A 20,184-nucleotide genomic window follows, 5' to 3' on the forward strand; every position below is an offset into this window, starting at 1 on the left:
ACATTAGTAAATTTAAGCTATTGTGTTTTGTGGTGGTTACATCAGTCCTTTCGCCAATATTGAAATATTCTCTAATATTGAAATAAATCTCGTTGGTCACTTCCAATCTCAAGACATAGAAAAAGTGAAGATAAACAGTCACCAGAAAAATTATTTCATGAGTGTTTTATTTGAATTTATATCACATCCACAAAAATAGAAACAGTCTTTAGAACCATTTTGTGATACATAGTCTCTAAGCTGAGATTTAAAATGGCCATAGTGAAATATCTAACGTGGATTTGTTTCCACGCACGTACATTGAAGGGGATGCTGTAAGAAACAAGCAGGAATTATGCAACATGCTGCAGAAAGAGAGATGAAAATGTAAGTAAACATTTTCATGTATGTGTAGCTCACCAGCCTACATACAGTTTCTCAGGATGTTTTTAGAGTAAGATGCTCTAATTTTGTGCAGAAAATGTAGTTGGAGAGTGCTCATGACAATACCTTTGACATTGTAATTTGTATTTAACTGTATAAATAAAATATACTTTCCTATCTCGAGCTTTGTACATATGAAAAATTATGGTACAATAAAAATCTATGCACATGGTGCTACCAGTTCAGCAGCTGCTAACTTAAAGGATATATCTAAAAATATGATTGCCCAGCCTCTGAAATATAAAATAAAAGAGCAATCAGAAATGTTTTTTGTTTAAATAGTCATTTACATAAACATTCATCTCTTCATTTTCTCCATTTGCTTAGGTCTGGTAAAAAGACTTCCTTTGGTTGGTTGCGTCTGTCCTTGGCAGGAACTGTAGTTTTAAACAGTCCTTTGTGTTTGTCTTAGGCAAAGGTTAATATGTTTGTAAAACAGAGTAAATGTTGGCTGGCTTCTATTCCAACTCTGTGCCATCGTAATGCTGAATGACAAGTACCTGGTTGGAAAAGTTCTGCTAAGTGGGAATAGAAACTCACACAATTTCCATGCGCTGAAGGACGTGACAGTGGACACCTGGCATTTGCACTGCACCCCAGCATAAATCACTCTCTAGATTTATACTGTGTACTTCTAAATAAAGACTGATCTTTTGGAACCTTTAAAAGCAGGTTTGGCTGCTGCTTGGTAATTGAGCGATGACATGTGTATATCACAAGTTCTTTTTATCTCCCAAGAAGTTTGGTGAGAGATCTGGTAGAAAACAGCTTTATGAAGGTATTAAAAATCAGTTGCTGCATGTCAGCCTGAGATAAGGCACAGCAGTATCATGAGTTTCTGACAGTACCACTGATTTCAGATTTTCACCTGAGGCATGGATGGAGTGATTGGAGTGTAAAGAGTACAGATCAAAGGGCTGCAAATAACACGGGATGGGGGGAAAGGACGGTCTTTGGAGCAAAGTGAAGGTGCTCTCCTCATATGGTAGCCTGGTTGTTGTTATATGAACTACATAATGATGGTAAAAGAAGTGGAATGTAGCCAATCAAGCAAAAAAAAAAAGGAAATAATTGAGTTGCACAGAAGCAAGCAAGGCTAGCTCAGTCAGTCAAAAAAAGAAGAGAGACTGAAAGAAAATAAAGGCTTTGAAGTACAGAGGTTTATTATTTGATTTGTAAATAAGATGAACCTCTCTCCACCCAGGTTAGGAAATGTAAAAATTGTCATGTATGGGTAATTGACAGTGACAGCTCTGGCATACAGTGTAGGAGGCGGTGTTACTGTTTGACATGCCCAACATGTGTAGATAACGAGTTAGGCTTTCATGTTTACATACAAATTGTTGCTAAGCACATTTGATACTCTTTATATTGATACTTCTGTTGTCTCTTGGTTTCATCTCTATTTCCTTTTAAGACAAACAAAAAAATGGAATAGTCTACAACCTCCAGCTGCATCGTGCTGTATTTCAAGCTAATTTGGATTCATAATCAGGGGATGCCTGAAGAAATGCATATTGGATGGTTTTAACATTCTTAACTTTCCTTTTTTGTTTGTTTGGGGATATGGGGGTGGAGGTTTTTTATTTTTTGTTGTTGTTGTTTGGTTTCTTGTATTGGACTTCTAAGTCTCTGTTACTGTTTTCCAAATTCCCTGTTCTTGAAAAAGTGAGTTGGACTTGATCTTGGATTCACCTCTGTTAACATCACCAAGAAAATCCTGTTTCTCAGCTCCCACATCTCATGTACTCAGTGACCTGGTGAAGTGCTGCCTCCTTTAGTTTTTATTTCCCCATGCTCTCCATATGCTTGGTGCCACCAGGAAGCATTTGTGGTTTGGAGAAAGAAACAGTTGCCAATGAATGTTTAGTCTCCACATACCACTGCTAGAGACAAGCCCAAAATACTGACCCAGCTCTGAATGTCCCCAAAATCTCAGTGTCTTTACTTCAGTGGGTTTTTCTCCAACTAAAACTCCCAAGCACAGTTGGGAAATGCAAATACAATATGGAGTTAGACTGGAGAAAAGCAAAGGAAACCAATATTTTACATGCAATCCAGCTATGCATTTCTCAAAGGTTTTTGGAAAGTGTCTGTCCAAGTGAGACTTGACCTGCTAGGAGGACCATATGACATGGAGGAATTGGGGAGACTACTCTCTCATGCTATGGGATTAAAATGTGTTCTGCTTGCCCACCTCCTCACTGCTTCGTATGGCATGGATTTGAATGCTTTAATTATGAATATAAGAGGGTTGGAGGAGTATTAATATTTCTACTGGGAAACTGATGCCTTGTATCAAGTTTGCCCTGTCAAAAAACAATCATCTTCCTTCAACAGCTTTTGGTCCCTGAGATTGACTCTCTTCCTGCAGTTCAACTCAGAGATGTTAAAAACAAGTAATCCTTTTCCTGGGATAAGCTGAATGCCCTTTGGAGATCAGGAAGGATACTCAGTGCCAGGTAAGATCAAGTTCTAAAGTTCTGCTTACACCCAAAGAAGGTCCCAGTGGTGGAGGTAGTATGGATTCTCCAAATAAATGCTGATAGGTGCCTTGCAGAGCCACTGCCCTCTGCAGCTGGGATAAGCTAGCTGAAGAGGAAGACACCAACTGACTCAACAAAGGCAATTGGAAGCCAAAAAAGTGTTAAAACACTCAGAAGTCAGAGGAGGGAAGGAACAAGTGATATTGGCCAATGAAAGCTATAAACCAGCTGACTATGGAAGAATACTTGGCTCAGAGATGCTTTACTGTTTCCTCCACTTATAGTTGCCTTCCAAAGTGGATTATTATACTCCCTAAATGCCCTAGTATTTCGCTCCTTCCCTTTCTTTGCATGAGTCATAAATCACATTATGCCTGTATGATTATAAAAAAACAAACAAAAACAAACAAAACCCAGAAAAACTTCACAAGGGAAAAATAATCATAATTCTATAATGTTACCTTATATCACAGAAAACTGTGTACATTTTTTCCCCATACAGGACATACTTAAAATAAAATAATTTTAACACCAATAATGATAATGTTCCTTCTTCCCGACAGAAGTAGAATTGGTTTTTCACCCTAGTTTGGTACATAAATATAAGAAAATAGTCTTTGAATATTTACATCCAGGTGTTTCAAATGTTATTTCTTGACGTTTTTAATTCTCATTTTCTCTCCAGCCACGGGCATTCTTTCCAAATTTATATACTAATCTCCGACCATCCACACGTTCCAGGATTTCTCTTTTATAATAGTATCTGTTCAAACAAAACCAGAAAAACATTGAAGATTAAATTCACCTAGAGTCCTAAAAGGCCACTGCCAACTTAGGCAATCCTTCAGCTAGCTGAAAAGTCTTTATTTTCTGTTGATATTTATATATTATATATTCTGTTTATATATATATATATATTCTGTTTTATATATATTATATATTCTGTTTATATTTATATATATATATATAATATAATAGATTATTCTAACTGAAGGACAGAGAATTAAAAAAATATGGGTTTTTTCCACTTTATATTAACTGTATTCTGAGTTTGAATTTCACCACACTTCAGGTCATAGCATGTTGCTATATTTATTGTACATTCTTACAAGATTTCATGGGGATTATTTTCCAGATAAGACAGGATCCGAAATCGGACCAGGAAAGAACCTCTGCTTCCATTTGAAAACACATTTTGAATGGTCAAAATGTTGCAGAAAAAATGCTCAGTTATAAAGAAAAAAATTCCTCACACAGAATTTGTAGATCTATTTTAAGATAATGGGTGGGGGTTACGTCTAGTTTCTGAACATTGCTGGAAACAAGGTCTCCGTACACTACTAGGCCATTTCAGACTTCCCAGTTCATTAGCACATGGACTTTCAGCTTGCTACAACCATGTTTCCTTATGTTTGTTGACTGGGTGGCCAGCAACAGAATATATTTTATATATATCTATATATATGCATATAAAAAACATGTAGATAGTCCATATATATTATATGTATGATAGCATACAGAAGCAGGAGGGGAAAGAAAAGACAAAGACGAACATAATGTTACCGACTTAAAATTAATGGGAGAGACTCAGCTGCCAAAACAAAAGTGCTGCAGAGAATTAAAGTTTAAAATTTTTCAGTTTTAAAAGTCAAACAGTCTCCATTTGGGTGATCTCTTTACCTGTCCCAGTCTTCTATAGCAACACCTCAGCTCACCTCATAGCCCGGCTGAGCTTCTCGTAAGTCATGCTGCTGTTATTTTTCTTCTTTCCCCAGAGCTGAGCCACAGCCTCGGATTTTAAAAATCTGAAGACACCTTCTGATCGGTCTTCCCACTTAATTAATCCTGGATTTTTCTCAGGATTCAGAAGAATATCTCGAATAAATTCCCAAAGATGAGTTCCTCGAGGGTCTGAAGGAGGAAATGGGGCAGGAGGAAGGAGTGTCTAAAGAGCTTTCTGGGTTATGCTTGCCATTTTTATGTCACATTCTTACACGTTCTTACTCAGTAAGGACACACCATAGTTCCTGAAAGACCCACACCTCAGATATGTATAGGCCAAAAACCCTGCTGACAACCTTTACACTGAGGCTGCGGGTGAGCGTCAGCCTTCAGTAGTCTAAGCCCCATGGCAGGCAAGTAGGAGCCCCAGCAATCAGGGGAAGCAGAGTACAAACCACTCACTGCTTCCTTCTGCCTTTGGCGCTCTTTCTGCCCTGAAGATAACAGATTTAATTATTCCCCTCACCTCATTTGCCCATTTTTCTTGATATTCTTCTGCAGCATGGCATGTTATTATCGTGCAGTATGTGAAACAGCCATGATAACTGTGAAGCAGGTGCTGAATTGCAAAACATTTAAAAGGCAGAGGACAAAGGAGGTGAAATGCTGTTCCAAAGCAATGACTAGGACCTAACCCTAATGGCAAGTGCCTGCTCATGATGCTGTGTGAGAAGTTGTGCAAAGAGATGCCAAGCAGGGCATTTGCTGCACGCTGAATCTGGCAGGCACAAGCATGAGCATAGCCATGTGCATGCACAAGCCTTCCTGATTTAAACCTGTGTCTCCTTCATTATCCGTTACACAAGTTCATCAGCCCAGCTCAACACAGGGCAGATGCAACTAGTTTCTGGTTGCTTCTGAATAAGCCCTCACTGATAAAAACAATTTGTAAAGCATAACAATACTGAGTCAAAAATATCACAAGCAAACAGTACTAGAAACAGTCAGATCTTTGGAGGATTCAATCACGATAATGACCTAACCAGCTTTGCTTTGAAACCACTTCCTTTTTCCTTCTGAAGGGGATTTACTTTTAATGCGTTTCTTTTCCTTCAACCAGCCAACCACTACAAACATGGATGTTGACTTACTGTGCTTCTTGGTGTGGGACTTGGGGGTATGCTCTTGCGATTTTTTTATATCTGAAGAATCTGCAGAGAAGGAAAATGAAGCCTATTTGTAAATTTGATTAAAGGCTTTCCATTGACTGGCAGGTTGAAAGAAATAAAACCACAAAAAAGAAGGAATATCTTTTTTAAAGATAATCACTTTCAGAAGGTAATCTAAAGTGGGGAGGAAAGGGGAGAGTTTTGTTTTTTGTACTGGATGTTAATCAGCACAGTTCACAAAGAGATCATTAATGAATAAAGAATGAATGCAGAGGTAAACATTTGGCTTTTGAAACTTAAATTTGATTAACAAATACCTCACCTCATGTTGTGTGAGAGAGAAAAATAAGACCATCCTCTTTAAAAGGAAACCTGAATTGTCCCATTATGTCTTAGTCTTTGCAGAAGCATGTATCTTTGGGGGCTTATTTGTTTCTGAAGAGATGATCTAATGTGAAATGAATGCCCTAGCACCAATGCACAGAACACCTACTTGAGTAAAACATAATGAGCTGGCAACATGTTCGGTTTTTTTGTGAGGGGGCAGGGGTGGGGGGAGTGGAATAGAGTTGCATTGGTAGGACTTTTTGGCAGCTGGACGTGCATATATTGTTCCATGGCTCAGAGCCATAGAAACAAGCCATTTCTCATCAATGGTACTTTATCACCTGCAGCCATCCAGAGCAGGAATAGGGTTTCTGGCACAAGTGTTTCCTCAGAAATGAAAAAAAAAAAAAACCAAACCCAAACAAAAGAGAACAGTTGTGCCTGTTCACAACTGTAACCTGTCCCACAGTCTGCACGCTCAGCCCTCCAACCACTGCAGCCTGCCTCTGCTCTTGTCATTAATGAGTAGCTGTCATCTGATTGCTGAAGCCTCGCAAAATCTGTGGGATAGTCCTGGGAGGGAGCCTCTTCTGCGTTTGCTTTCCAGCATACTCCATGCCTCAGTTCCACAAAGCCAAGCTGAAGGTCCCACGCATGTTTTCCCAGCTTCTATGAATGCGCGATTATCATACTTTTCATAGAAACTGGGGATTTGCATGGGAAAGTGACTCACAGGAAATAGAAATTTGCATAGAAACTTGTTGGATTTGCACAAGCAACTGCAATAGTTGCATGTGAAAGGGTAAATGCAAAGCTATTCACACACTTGCTTTATTCATACATAACTGGAGACATCAGCTGAAACAGGTCAGTGAGGATAAGCCTAAACTCCACTGTTTAGTGGGCCTGACATAATTATTGTCCTTGCTCCCCAAGCAGCAAACGTGCTCCAAGTCATTTTGCCCTCCCGCTCTCAAAGAGAAGGAACTAACCTGAACATTGCTCAGCTTGGGGCATAAAAGTAAAATGAGGCTTATTTCACTGCCTTTCCTCAGGTTATGATTCCCCTGATGTTATTAAAAGCCTGTGGGAACTCCAGGCAGGGACAGCAGGACCCAATCCTTCATTTGCCTTCTTATATAAATCCTCATTTTAAAATCCCACAATTCACTTGCAAATGTTTGTTATGCTCCACTTAGCTGGCTCTTGGAAGTTCAGTTGCCTTCTGCATAGCTGGTGATTTATTCTGGATTTCAGCTGTGTAAGTAGCCTCCCACTGCCTCTGCTCCTACGTGGAGATCAGTTTCAAACATGCCATGTTAAGAGGACTAATATGCAGACTGACAGATGAAAAGAGTTATGATGCAGTTTCAACAAAGCTGTCTTGCAAAACTTTTGACAAAAGGTTGCACAGTATTTGCATATGATTCAGGAATGAGCCATTTTTTTACGGGATATACAAATTTAGTTTTTACAGGAGGCTGTGTCCTCAGTGTGCCACCCTAGCTCTAGGCTTCAGGAGTCAGTGGGTAAACACATCGTGCCAGGATCTTGACAGTTCCCCAGTCCTGTCAGAGAGCTCTGAAATCCTGGTAGCCATCTTGTGAGAGCAAGTGGAGGTGGTGGAGAAAGCAAACAGATTGTTTGGTTGGGGTTTTTTTAAGGTTTGGTTGTTTTCTTTTTCTGCTCAGGTTTTCACTTCTTTTCTTTCTTTTTAATTTATTGCTGTAAACTGTCTGTTACTTGGCAAGTCAGCTGTGCTGGGGCAGGCTCAGGGGCTGCTGCAGCTACACCTATAGCAGTGTGCTCTAGTTTCTCGTCCTCCTGTGCTTTCCACTACTTTCTCCCTCTGGTATGTTTGCTTAACAGCCTCCCAAGGAGGACCTGCCTTTCCTTCTCCGCACTTGTTTTCCCATACCCAGTTGCACCCCAGAGATGAGTGGTGGACCTGCATTGTCTCCTCTCTCTGATACTAACATCTTCCACTTTGGCTCAGTTACTTTATAAAAATACATGAGGATTATTTGATCTTTGTCTTGACAGGGAGAAGAGAGAAGCATTTATTCAAAGCAAGCTATTGTAATAACGATCGCTAAAATTGCTGTCAGAATCAGTAAAAGAGCTGTCAGAATCAGGCTCAGATTCAATCCTACAACAGAAGACCAGAGAGACTATTATATGTCAGTAGTTATGAGACAAGTAACAAACAATTAACAATATAATTACAAGCTCCTTACCAGGAGGCTGGTGACTAGAGGTCGTCATGGAAATCTGAGTACGACAGAATGTTTTACTGTCCAATAACTCTGGGAATTAAAAAATGAAGGTATTTAAGGTGATAGCCTCAAACAACAATGAAACCCTCTTAGAAATGTGTGAAGTGTTGTGATGTTAGTTACCTACTGTGCTACCATAGCCACTGTCATACAGGTAATTCTCTTCTTTCCAAGACACCATTAACGAGGGATCTGAAGGTAAAAGACCAAAGGGAAATTCATATCACTAGTAGGCAATTTTTTTAGCATGGAGGTGAATATTGAGCACTGAGGGAATAAGTAATTAGGAAAAAAAGAAAAAGTTGTGATGTAAACCAAGAATTGAAGAGGCTATGCATGAAATTACTTCCTTTCACTCAAATTATGGATGGGGTTTTGCATACTCAGGCAAATGTACTTACACAAAGCACTGACTTTTAGAAATAATGTAGTAGGCTCTTCCTCTTCCTGGCTAATGTATCATTTATGCTTGCCCTTGAAGGAGGTTTCCTATGACAGATCAACTCTAATTCTACCCAATCCAGTCCTGAATGCTCAGCCTCTGGTGATTTTGACAGTACTTTGGTGCCATAGAGATGAAAGTGTTCCCAAATATCTAGTAAAACAGGAGGATGGATGCTTATAATGAGTATTTATTTCTGTAAATGGTAGAACTTGAAAGTCCCCTCTGAAACAGAGCTTTGTCTGTAAGCACACAGTGAGGAACATCAAAGCCTAAGCTTAGAAGAAGCCATTTGATTCCAAGCATATCATTTCCCCATCCTTACCCTAAAAACCACTATCATGAATAAAGAAGAATAATCTTTAATGACCTTCTGGTCGGATGAACCACTACAAGCAGAAGTATTGACCTGTGCATTGATCAGGAAATCACCCTCTTCCCAGAGCGTTTTTGAGGCCAGAAGCCTTAAAAAAATCTTTTTCTTTTGAATCCAGGTAAGAAAGGGTGAAATGTAAGGTTCAAATAGAGGTGCTACTTAATTTTTAACATGTTCGTATAAATGAAATTTAAAAAACAAGCAAACAAAAATGAGTTATAGCTGGATCATCATGTTTGGCTGAGTTATCAATTATGACATAGGAATTTAGCAAGCATGTAAGTAATAACTGCAAGTTTGGGCTCCTATAATAGCACACACCCTTTTCTTGCTTGGACACTTGATCTGTCTATGTTACATCTGAAAACAGGCCTTACCTGGCCAGAACATAGGGAGACAGCTCGTCTTCTCATTTTTGCCTTTTCCAGTAGCTACCTCTTTGCAACTGTAAGGGTCTAACCCAGATCAGTATGCTTCTCATACAAACCACCAGCCCCGTCCCTGAGGGCTCACAAGGAGTTCCCTCCTCAGCAGTCCACACCTGCACCATCTGCTTCTCCCCACCCAGAAACTAAGCCCGCTCCTACTGCCCATGGTCACCATCACAAGAGCCCCACCGTGCCACTCTTGATTCAACACAGCTTGGAGAATAATCAGTTAGTCCTGGTCTTTGACCTCTCCAGGATGTGCAGCTGAGGTGCTTTGCACTGCACTGTGCATCTCTAGTGGGAAGAGAAACTACTATTTTATCAAGATCTCATAAATCAGGACTTAAAGGATTACTGTGGTTTCTTATATGGTACACATCGAGGCTGTTGCATATTTGTCACGCACACCACACACGCACAGACTAGTGATAGACTGCAGATTGCCATGCTTGCCTGCTGCAAGGAGAAGGTGAGTAGTGACCCTGGATGAAGAGGCTGTGCTGCTTTGTGTTAGCTGAATAAATACCCTGGCAGTATCTGAGACATCACACACTATGAATCTGTATTCATTCTGCCAGGAGATGATGGTAAAAATTGGCTCATGAACACATCCACACGTGACAAGAGTGGGATTGAGACTGTTTGGATGTGAAAAGAGGTGCTTCAGCAAAAGGAACCAGGAAAATAATCATGCCTGAGATGGGGGCTGAACTGAGCTGAAGTTCTTTTCTCAAGGAAACAAGTTCCTGGGAGGACAGGGATGTAGCTATGAACACACTAGAAAAAAAAGATTGCCACGGGAGAAATGCAGATTCTGTCAAATCAAAATGGTACCTGAATTTAAGTTTCATTGAAATGTGAAGAAATTGAAATGAAACATTTTTTCTCTTAAAATTGTTTTGTTTGGAAATTTCCTTGTTTTTCAAACATTAACAGCACTTCACAACGAAATAGTTTTCCCTTCTTTTTTTTTCAAAAAACCCTAAGAATACTGTGAAAAAAGCAGTTTTGAAATCTATTGAATGAATCACAGTTTGAAATCCTCTACAGAGTGCACTCACTGAGTACTGCAAGCTACTCTAGCTCTGCACATCAGTATAGACTGCTGATAGTGCAGACATCTTCCAGGAAAAGTTGCCACATGCAAACCGAGATACAGTGGTACCACCCAGAACCTCAAAAAGTAGACATTGACCGATATTTGTGTTATTACTTTTATTCTGCACAATACACCCTCCATTTCACTTAATACCATTTTGATATCTCTGTTGGAGAGGAGAGATTCCCTTCACTATCAAAAGACAAGTTACCCAACTCCTACTCACCTGTTTGCTCTGTCTTCACAATGACATTATGAGATTGGTACATGTCACTTCCACACTGGCCTGCAAGAAAGCACATAGCAGCCAGAATGTATGACAACAAGTATAGGGAAATCAAAAGTATTAGCTCCAAGTAACTGCTGCAGCTGAGCCAGAAGACTAATTTTGGAGTGGAAAACATACCCTTTCCCCTGGTCCCTCAGACTTCTGCCTTACATTGTATCTAAGCAATTTGTTAATATCGTGAATGAGGTATAAGCAGTATAGCAAATATAGCAAATGAGGTCTCTGGGAACCATAAGGGCCTTCTGAAGATCGCAGAATTCGGACCACTGGGCATGAGTCTCTCCCTAACTTCTATTTACCGTTCCATTTCAGGTGCTGGAGGTTGCTGTAAAGCAATTGCCCTGCTGTCCCAGCTGCCTGAGTGAATTCCTGCAGGCTCATGCTGCACAGGTGTTCCCCGTTGATATCAAACTCTTGAAAAGGTATGCAGTTGGCATCCAGTTGGTTGGTATCAAGGAGATGTTGCAGCCATTCCCAGACTTGATACTTAGTCCAGTACTGTGGATGTATTTCATGCCACTGAGTGCCATAGAAGCTGCTGGACACTATAAAAGAAAAGAGGAATTTACTGTCTCAACACTGCAAGATTATGTCACTGATAAGAAAGACCTACAGCTAAATTGCATGCCCTGGAAGTCCACAGATCTAGATGCTTTTTTCGGGCTTCGACACTAGTTCAGTGGATATTGTTGGAGGGTTTTGGGGTTTTGTTTTGCCTTGTTTTTTCCACCTAGAACCTAGGCATTATTACACTGTCTTGTAGGGCAGACTAAGCATTTAGGAATTAATTTTTTAATGTTGGCTAAATACATTAAAATTCTTTCCCAGAAGATACCTTACAGTACTGCTGTTGAAAAGTATGTTGATCCTTGCATGGGAAAACAATTTTAGTGCATCAGAAAATGATGAAAAAGCCTTGCAACATTCTCTTAATGTGATGTGGAAATTTTCTTTGGATAAGGACTGAATATAATCTGCGGGGTTCAATCAAAGAATGATAAAAACTAAGGCACTGTCCTATTTCTCCACAGTAAAAGCCTATGAGTGTGGCCCATAGCTTCATAATGGAGCTCAGGTTCTGAGGAATGCATGGCACTTCTGTATTCAGGTAAGGTAATTTCCAAATGCAATGATAGAACTCAGTTTCTTTAGTTATGGAAGTTGCCTGATTTTCTTGTTAAGGTGTCTGAATCTTTTCTTGGTGCTCTCTTACACTGCTCACAGTCGGATGCTGTTGCCTGGTGCTAATTTCTTTGTGTAATGAAAGAAATTGTATGTGGAGATAGGATTATTATACGAAAACACAAAAGCCCCATGGTTACTTAGGCTTCTTTATCAAAATTGGTCAACAAATTTTGTGTTGGTAACTTTGGGAGTTTTCAAGACTGTTTCTCATGCTCCTGTTGAAAGTTTTGGGGAATGAATGTGGACATTATTAAGATTGTGGTATGTCATTGAATAAAGGTTTGATGGCACCGTCAAGTATTCCCTGAAAATGAAGCTGATGTGTAATGCCATCACTTCAAAGGAATGAAAGAATTTCAGAGGCCCTACTAATGTAAACAGAGAGCCTTTAGGAAAAGGAAAGAGTAGGTAGGGAAAAGGAAGTGGTGAACGATTGTTGAGGCTGGTCTGAGCTCTTTGCTTCCTGTCCCTCTAAAACGTAAATGAGAACTTTCACACTAAAACATGAAAATAGAACCTGTCATTTCCCGTCATGAAAGTGGAACTCAGTCGGGATTGTTTTTCCCCATTAATCTGTTACAGACAGGTAGGCACATTTATTGAGCACATGCTTATATATGCTTGTGTATTTAGAAATTACATGTAAAAAAACAAAAGAAAGAAAAAAGTTTCATTGAGTAGGAATTTTCATTGTGAGTTTTGTGCAGCATTATTTTGATTAGAAGGACAACTGCAGTATTTGTCTATCTAGATTTTAATGCATACCTGTCAAGTGATGAAAACTTCAAAATTATATCAAACACTATATATATACATACGTATGTCTCTAGCTTTTACTGAGAATATATACAAGAATATAGATATATTTTTATATATCATCAGAAAACAGTAAGAAAAAACCTCAGATCACAACTATCCAGTACACTAACGCCACTCTAACTAATAAGCTGTGTAGTAATTTGAGTTGAAAAACCAAATACAATACTGGAGGAAAAGGATTATTTCCCTACAAAGGCAAAGGGATGAAGATCAATATTGTTTCAGAGAAGGCATGACAGGTAAAGGGAAGAGAGAAAGAATTCTGAACTGAGGAGAAGGAAATTTTGGCGCTTTTAACTCCACTAAATTCATTTTATGAAAAAGAAATAGTAAGGAAATTAACCAAAAACTGATCTCTTTCAGAAACTTGGTCTTGTTAATTCAACTTGTAACAAATATAAATTCTTCTTACCAGAAGGGAAGATCCAGTAAATTAGTAATTTACTGAGTAATATACTAGTAATTTAGTAGAAAACTAATACTCATGCATACTTAAAGGTATAGTAGCTGCTTCTCCCCCTTGCCTTCTCTCAAAAAACATGGCTCAGAGCCGTTTAATTCCTCCTACCATTGCACATGGAATATCCATCCGTCCAGGAAGGCTGCTGGTGGAGTAGATTGCTGCTGGAATTGATACTCATTCTGCCAGCTCCTTCCAAAATCATGATCTGTAAGTGAATCAGACAGCTTGCTTAGTGAGCCGTGTCTAGCCTGAGAGATAAATGGCAAAAAAAAAAAAGGCACTGAAGGTGAAGTGAGGAAGCCAATTCCATTTGTAGATGATAGAACTGAAATCAAGAACATGTTGCCACAACCCCTTTTCCACTGCCACAAAATCTCCTTATGATAAACATTACCATGATTGATTTGCATATGCAAGAAGCAAGTTTCTACAGCTGCCCATCCATAAATGTATAATCTCTAACCAGAAATTAAGCTGAATGAGAAGACAAGGCTCCTGACAGAGCAATGCAGGAAAACTGCCAAGCATTGAGAAATGAAATACTGAATAGTTCTACTTATTTTTTTTTTCCTCATTTAAAGAGAAATGTGTTTTAAACATGCTTTGGTTTTTTTCTTTTCTGCGAGAGAAAAGGCTTTTCAATAATTGCAAATTAAACTACACAGTTGATGACAACTCGTGTTCAGAAACTCCCTCACACAAAAGGATGCACACTTTAATGCCACAGGGGAGTAACATTACATGGAATATTTTGTCAGCTGATCCAGTTTCTTATCTGATATGTGTCAGCAGTGTCTATAACACTCCTCAGTAGCAAATATCACAATCATCCATTTCAAACCAGAAAAAAAAATCAGATGGTCAAAAATCTTGCCAATGAAACAGCTATTGTAACAGAAAAGGCACTTTGGAGTGACACCACCCCACAGACAGCATTCTCCTCTTTTGAGTTCCTTTCTACTTAACATTCAAATGAGTAAAACTGTCCTTTATTTTGGTTTTGTTTTAAAAAAACAAATCCTACTTATATTGGAGAAAAATGTCATGTATTTATCACGTGCTTATTAATTCCTGTGAAAATATTAAGAAAATCCCCAATAACAGATATTCTTGATATTTTACATTATCTTTCGGTCGTTTGAAGTTGCCGAGTTTAAAAATATACCTTGTAACCATAGGCATTCATCAAGTATTTGGGAAAGTAAATTGTTAAATATTACAAAGGTTTCAGAGTGTCATTCTTGTATAAATTCCCTGGGGGGAAAAAAACCCAAAACAACCCCAAAACCATTGTTCAAAATTATTCTCAATTGAAAGCTATAAAATCTGTTAAAAAACTGTAACGTTAGACATCAGGACGGTGTGTGTATGCAGCTAGACTTCACCATGGAATCAAAAGGGGTATGAAATTCAGAATGGACTTATGAAAGCTGGTCATTGGTCTTGGCTGTTTACTCACTGAGGCCAATGAGAATTTCCTCTGAGGGCACAGCCTGACCCTCTGTGAGCTCGAACCAGCAACATTTTGGTAGAAGGAGCCCATATAAACACTCACAGCTTTTATTTTAAAAAACAGCCTGAAAATGACCTGGGTTGGTATTTTCCTCTGTCATTTAAAACAAAGTATGTAACTCTAAAGCTACAAGTCTTTTCAGAGAGGGACAGCGAGAGGTTACTGAGATCTACTTAAAAAGCTGAACCCTTAGGAAGTTATCACAGGGAATGGTGCTTTACAGTATAACCCAGCTGGAAGTCTTGTTTTGCAGCTATACAGAATAGCAAAATCAAACCATGGATATCTTAACAGTTGCTTTCCACTGTCAATTCTAGTCGGTCTGTGACCACTATCGATGAGAAGTTAATTTCTCATAGCAGGTATGTGAAGATATAAAATATTAACAATTGATACTCATTGTCCCACAATGACTGTCCTATCAATCAGTAAATGTATGCGAGTTAGAACAGAAGACTTTTTTTAGTCCCTTATTAAAGCCAAGTGACTCAGTAACATGAGAGAGAAAGAGTAAGGAAGCATTTAAATTTATTACACTGATTACAAAGGTGTTCGGTGTAGAACGTGAATGTAATTTATCTCACATACTTGATACATAATAACTTCAAAACAATAATGCATGTTTGGCAGTCAATAATACTTGTACTTCAGAGATCGTATAGGTTGATGATATATCAACCTATACAGTGTTTATTTTACTTTTAATCATTGAAGACAATTAGGTAGGAATGAATGAAGTATTAATGTTTAAAACCTTATTACAGTATCATATACAGGTGCAGTAGAATACCAGCTATTCTGGGAAAACCATTAAAATTTGAGGATCAGCAAAATACTCCTAGGAACTTAGTTTGGTAAATTCACTTCTTTTTAAAAATTACAGAGTGCACTTAATACTGAATTTCAGCTCATTGATCTGAAGCCAAATTTTCAGAATTTCACGTACTGTGCTATGTGGAGTTTTTTCCTGCAATTTCTCCAGTTTCTGAAATTCTACATAGTTATCAGGTGTGATACTTGTGCAAGGAAAAAAATGCCTGGGAAAATGTGTGCATATGAACTGAAATATTTTTGGTGTTCAAGCTCCTGTGTAATTTTGCCCTGAAAATGTAGTTCTGCTAAACACTCGGTTTTCCTTCTTCATAACTAATCGGGTGAATTTCCAAACAAAAATATCCTATGATCCTTTGGTTCAGCAACTGAAGCTATGAGTAGTTAAATAAACTGAATCCTGTGTCTTCCACAGTTTTTCCAGCCTAGCAAAGCCAATGCATGTTAGAGATCTGGGAAGCAGTGCTCTGATAGTCTTTTCCATAGATTCAGATTTCGGTTATTTTCTTTTAAATTCTCTCTCCACCACAGTCTAACAGAAAATTCCTCTCCCCAGTATCCTTTAACAACATTAATAGTAATTTCAGATAATGTGCATGGAATTTGCTTTAAAAATTGATCAATCACTACATCCCACATTTAAAAGTAGTATGTTACCTGAACCAGAGTAACTTCACTAATTTACAGTATTACCCATAGGAATAACTGTACCTTAAGAGGAAGAATTTGCAGTATGACATTAACCACAGGCACAGAAATGAGTTTAGTTTTAACATAAACTTTCACAAAGTTCTGTCTGTTATTCAAGGCACTGGGGTTTTCTGTGACTTGAAAATTGTCAAGTTACCTTCTTTTTAATGCAAGCGTGTTCCTTATTTGGAAATCATTCTAGCCCTTTGTTCAGAGTGAGTATAAAGTCCTACTAACACAACTTCTATGCCTTTGCTTGGAAGCATACAGCATCATGCCCCAGAATATTTTCCCTAAGGAATCTAAACTGTGATTATTATTATTTTTTTTCCTCCATTTCATCCTGTGTATACCTTTCTTTGATATGAGTTCATGGCAGATTTATGCTTATAGCAGTGTCTCATCCTATACTTGGAAAGATTTTGAGTCAGGATATTGGAAGGGGTGTGTTCTTCATTACTTTAGGGCTAAATCCTCAAATCTCCCTTGTGTACAGACAAACCTGGCTAAAGGGTGTGAAGCCTCAAGGGGAAGGACACATAACATGTTCAGTTTTCTTTTAATCATATGCCATGTATCAAAGCGAATGGTGGAACTAATGAAGCCCGATTTCCTATGAATGTGTATCTTGTGGTTGGATTCTCTAGTGTCTAGTAAGATGTGAGCACTGATTGAAGTTTTTCCCACGGTTGGGGCATTCATAATGTCTCATTGTCTCAAAGGAATGAGCTCAAGTTTTACTTTCTTTCAGATGGAGTATTAATAGATTTTCCTCTTGTACTTGGCAGACATTTTTCATTAATCCTGGAGGAACTTCTACCCCCATATCAAATTTAATTAAAATTAGCGATGGGACTCAAAGATTGTTACAGGCCAAATGCGAGTGCCAACACACAGACAGAATAACCACAAAAGCCTCATTTCCTCCGGAAACCATGTTAAAAAGGGATTCTAGCTGAGCTGGAATTTTGGAAAACAGTATAAAGACCTTATGATCTGTCTCTCTACTAAGACTTGGTACATTATAAATGAAAGAACATGTGAAATATCATACATATATACACACACATGCATTTTTATATGCACATGTGCCTCTTTGTGTGTGCATTGCAGGTATCTGTGCATACATTTCCATTCTTTTCCACTGAAGTGGAGTATAATCTCTGGAGCATAATCTTTTAACACTACTAGGAATATTGCACAGTTATGAGAGGAAGCAAATAATGCTTTACTCAATCATTAGGATTAAATGTAGTTGTGCACTGATGTTCAGCAACATTCTTTCTAGAAAGAGTCCTATGAGAAGGGATAAATGCATTTAAGAAGATTTTTTTTTAATCTGTATTCAATATATTGGGTGTTATTCAAAGTCCAATCCCTAAAGGCTTTAGTGAAAGTTCTCACTTGGGCCAGGAGGAGCTTTGAGCAAGACACAATGGAGCAATCTGACAGTAACAGGAGGTCATTTGCTCTGTTCTTCTTGTCTACCTCGACTACCTGACCGTTCTGAGTAATTGGCAGTAATGGAAAGAGTAAGGAACCGTGGCCTGCCCATGCAGCAAATCCAGTATTGCAGAAAAACCTATTTACAAATCCTTGAACCTTGAACACGGTATAGTGCACTCTATGCAAATTATTTTATTGCACTACAGATGTGCTCTCCGATCCCCATTTCCACATTCAACCCAATGAGTTTTAACATCCAGATAATGAGTTTCTCTTTTATTTGAACCAGAAAGAACAGCTCCTATTAAATGACAAGAAAATGCTGAACACAGAATGAAAGGTGAATACACAGAAGAGACAGAGTGAATCCCAAAGTATGCAACTGGAGTGATTGTTCTGACATTGATTTGTATGGTTGCTTATGTTACAACACTGGATTGAACTAAGGGTCTCATTAATTACAAATATGACAAGGTGCAAAGCCCACGGGGAAGGGAGCCTACAGTCTCCTGGTTTGTAAAGCTATTTACTCTCTGCAAAACACACACACACACAAAAATGTCTGAAACTATTAAACTATGACTCCACCTGTAAGCTATGCAAAGTCTGAGTGACTTCTAGCTGAGACAAGCTCAGTGCAGCTCCTCCTGGCGTGTCCAAAAGGGTGGATCTCCTTTGGCTATTTACCTATGGGATCCTTCCCCATTTTTCCCCTTTTACCATCATGGCTGAACTTCAAATGTAGATTTCACCTGGGCCCATTTTCTTTGAAGTGTGTTATGTACACAGTGAAGACACAATCCCTGCTTTTCAGGGCTCAGAGTTTATGGAACAAGTATCTACAGAGTATGATAAATATTTTAGATTATTACTTACTGCAACTTGGATTATAGTCAAATAACCAGTGATCTAAAATAAATGATACTGGATAATAACTGCAGCTGCAGAGGGAACAGAAGCTGGATTTTAATCTTTTTCCTGAAAATCAAAATACAACCAAGTAGGCTGAGTTTTCGAGACACCACAAATGAAGGATATGTACAACAAAGCAGGTGATCCTTCTTTAGACATGTGATTACTGCAGAAACATAAGCATCACACTTGCAATGAACATGATCAATTAGCTACTTTGCATTCCATCCACCTATTTCGCATCTCTGCTGATGGTAAAGGCAGAATGGCTGAATGCATGAATGTTGAGAACCCGTTTGCATGTTACTATGAGCTTTGAATCTTCTATTGTGCTTCCCCCCCCTCTTTGTCTTATTCTGAGCCACTATGTCTATAAGCAGAGGTATGGCTGACCCTGACATTGCCCTATCATATCTGTCTACTTAACAAAGGTCTCTGGCTCATCCATGGTGTTGGTGCCAGATTCCTAGGTAAGATACCATGCCTGGAACAGCTCACTTTCAGATATGACCTTTTCTGTAGTGTGTTAGGATCTCTTCTGGCCATGTAGATCCACATGTAGCTATCACACACTTCCTTGCTTCCATCACTTTGGTTTGGTGCTTAAAAAATAGAGACATCTGAAAAGAAACAACTCATCTGCAGGCTGATTCCCAGCCAGGGTTCACTTGACAAAAAACCCCTCAGCTTTAGACCACTTTGCTGTGAACTGTAAGTTACCGTTCAGGTGACAGACTATGCAGTTTGGCCAAACTGATGATAATCTTAAGACTCACCACTAATACTATTGCAAATGTACCCCATAAAAATTTGTTTCCAAACTCTTTGAGAGCTTTGAAGAAAGTTCAGAAGAAGCAGAGCTATGATCACACTCATTATTTGTTGTACAACATGCTGTTTAATGGATTTCATTTTTATTCCATCATACGTACCTTTGGGCCATAGTAACAAAATTTCTTTACTGAATCACATTGTGAGTGTGAAGTTCAAGGAATCATTTTTGTAAGGAAGAATTTTAAATAACCTCTAAAACTCTTTGTATTCAGGATTCTGGTTTGGGGTTGTGAGGCCAATCTTTTTTTCCCTTCTACATCACTGTGAACTGCACATCCCTACCTTCTGTATTTCCAGTGTATACAACTGTGTTTCATATGCATAAACCCACCTTTGCATGTGCAAAACTGAGGTGAGCTTTCAGAGACTACATTGAAACCTTGATCATTTACTGTTGTGGGCTTTTGTGGAAAGGAAGAGTTGGGTTTCTTCTTTGTTTTCTTTGAAGTTTGTG

The 20,184-nt window shown here is 38.6% G+C and overlaps 1 protein-coding gene across 4 annotated transcripts in view; it reads right to left on the reverse strand.

Moving 5' to 3' along the window:
* Positions 1 to 3,371: 3,371 nt before the first annotated feature.
* Positions 3,372 to 20,184, reverse strand: part of EHF (ETS homologous factor) — a 50,017-nt gene continuing 33,204 nt past the window's right edge. For all 4 annotated transcript variants that reach the window (XM_061998258.1, XM_061998256.1, XM_061998255.1 and 1 more), the window contains 8 exons: positions 13,610 to 13,709; positions 11,337 to 11,582; positions 10,975 to 11,034; positions 8,527 to 8,595; positions 8,365 to 8,433; positions 5,783 to 5,842; positions 4,625 to 4,820; positions 3,372 to 3,672 (listed from right to left, as the gene is read on the reverse strand). In XM_061998258.1, the coding sequence (XP_061854242.1) occupies positions 3,573 to 3,672; positions 4,625 to 4,820; positions 5,783 to 5,842; positions 8,365 to 8,433; positions 8,527 to 8,595; positions 10,975 to 11,034; positions 11,337 to 11,582; positions 13,610 to 13,706 (897 nt within the window). In that variant the 5' untranslated portion in view covers positions 13,707 to 13,709 and the 3' untranslated portion in view covers positions 3,372 to 3,572. The remainder of the gene's footprint in view (positions 3,673 to 4,624; positions 4,821 to 5,782; positions 5,843 to 8,364; positions 8,434 to 8,526; positions 8,596 to 10,974; positions 11,035 to 11,336; positions 11,583 to 13,609; positions 13,710 to 20,184) is intronic.

The sequence above is a fragment of the Colius striatus genome, chromosome 6 (genome assembly GCF_028858725.1).
Source record: "Colius striatus isolate bColStr4 chromosome 6, bColStr4.1.hap1, whole genome shotgun sequence".
NCBI lineage: Eukaryota > Metazoa > Chordata > Aves > Coliiformes > Coliidae > Colius > Colius striatus.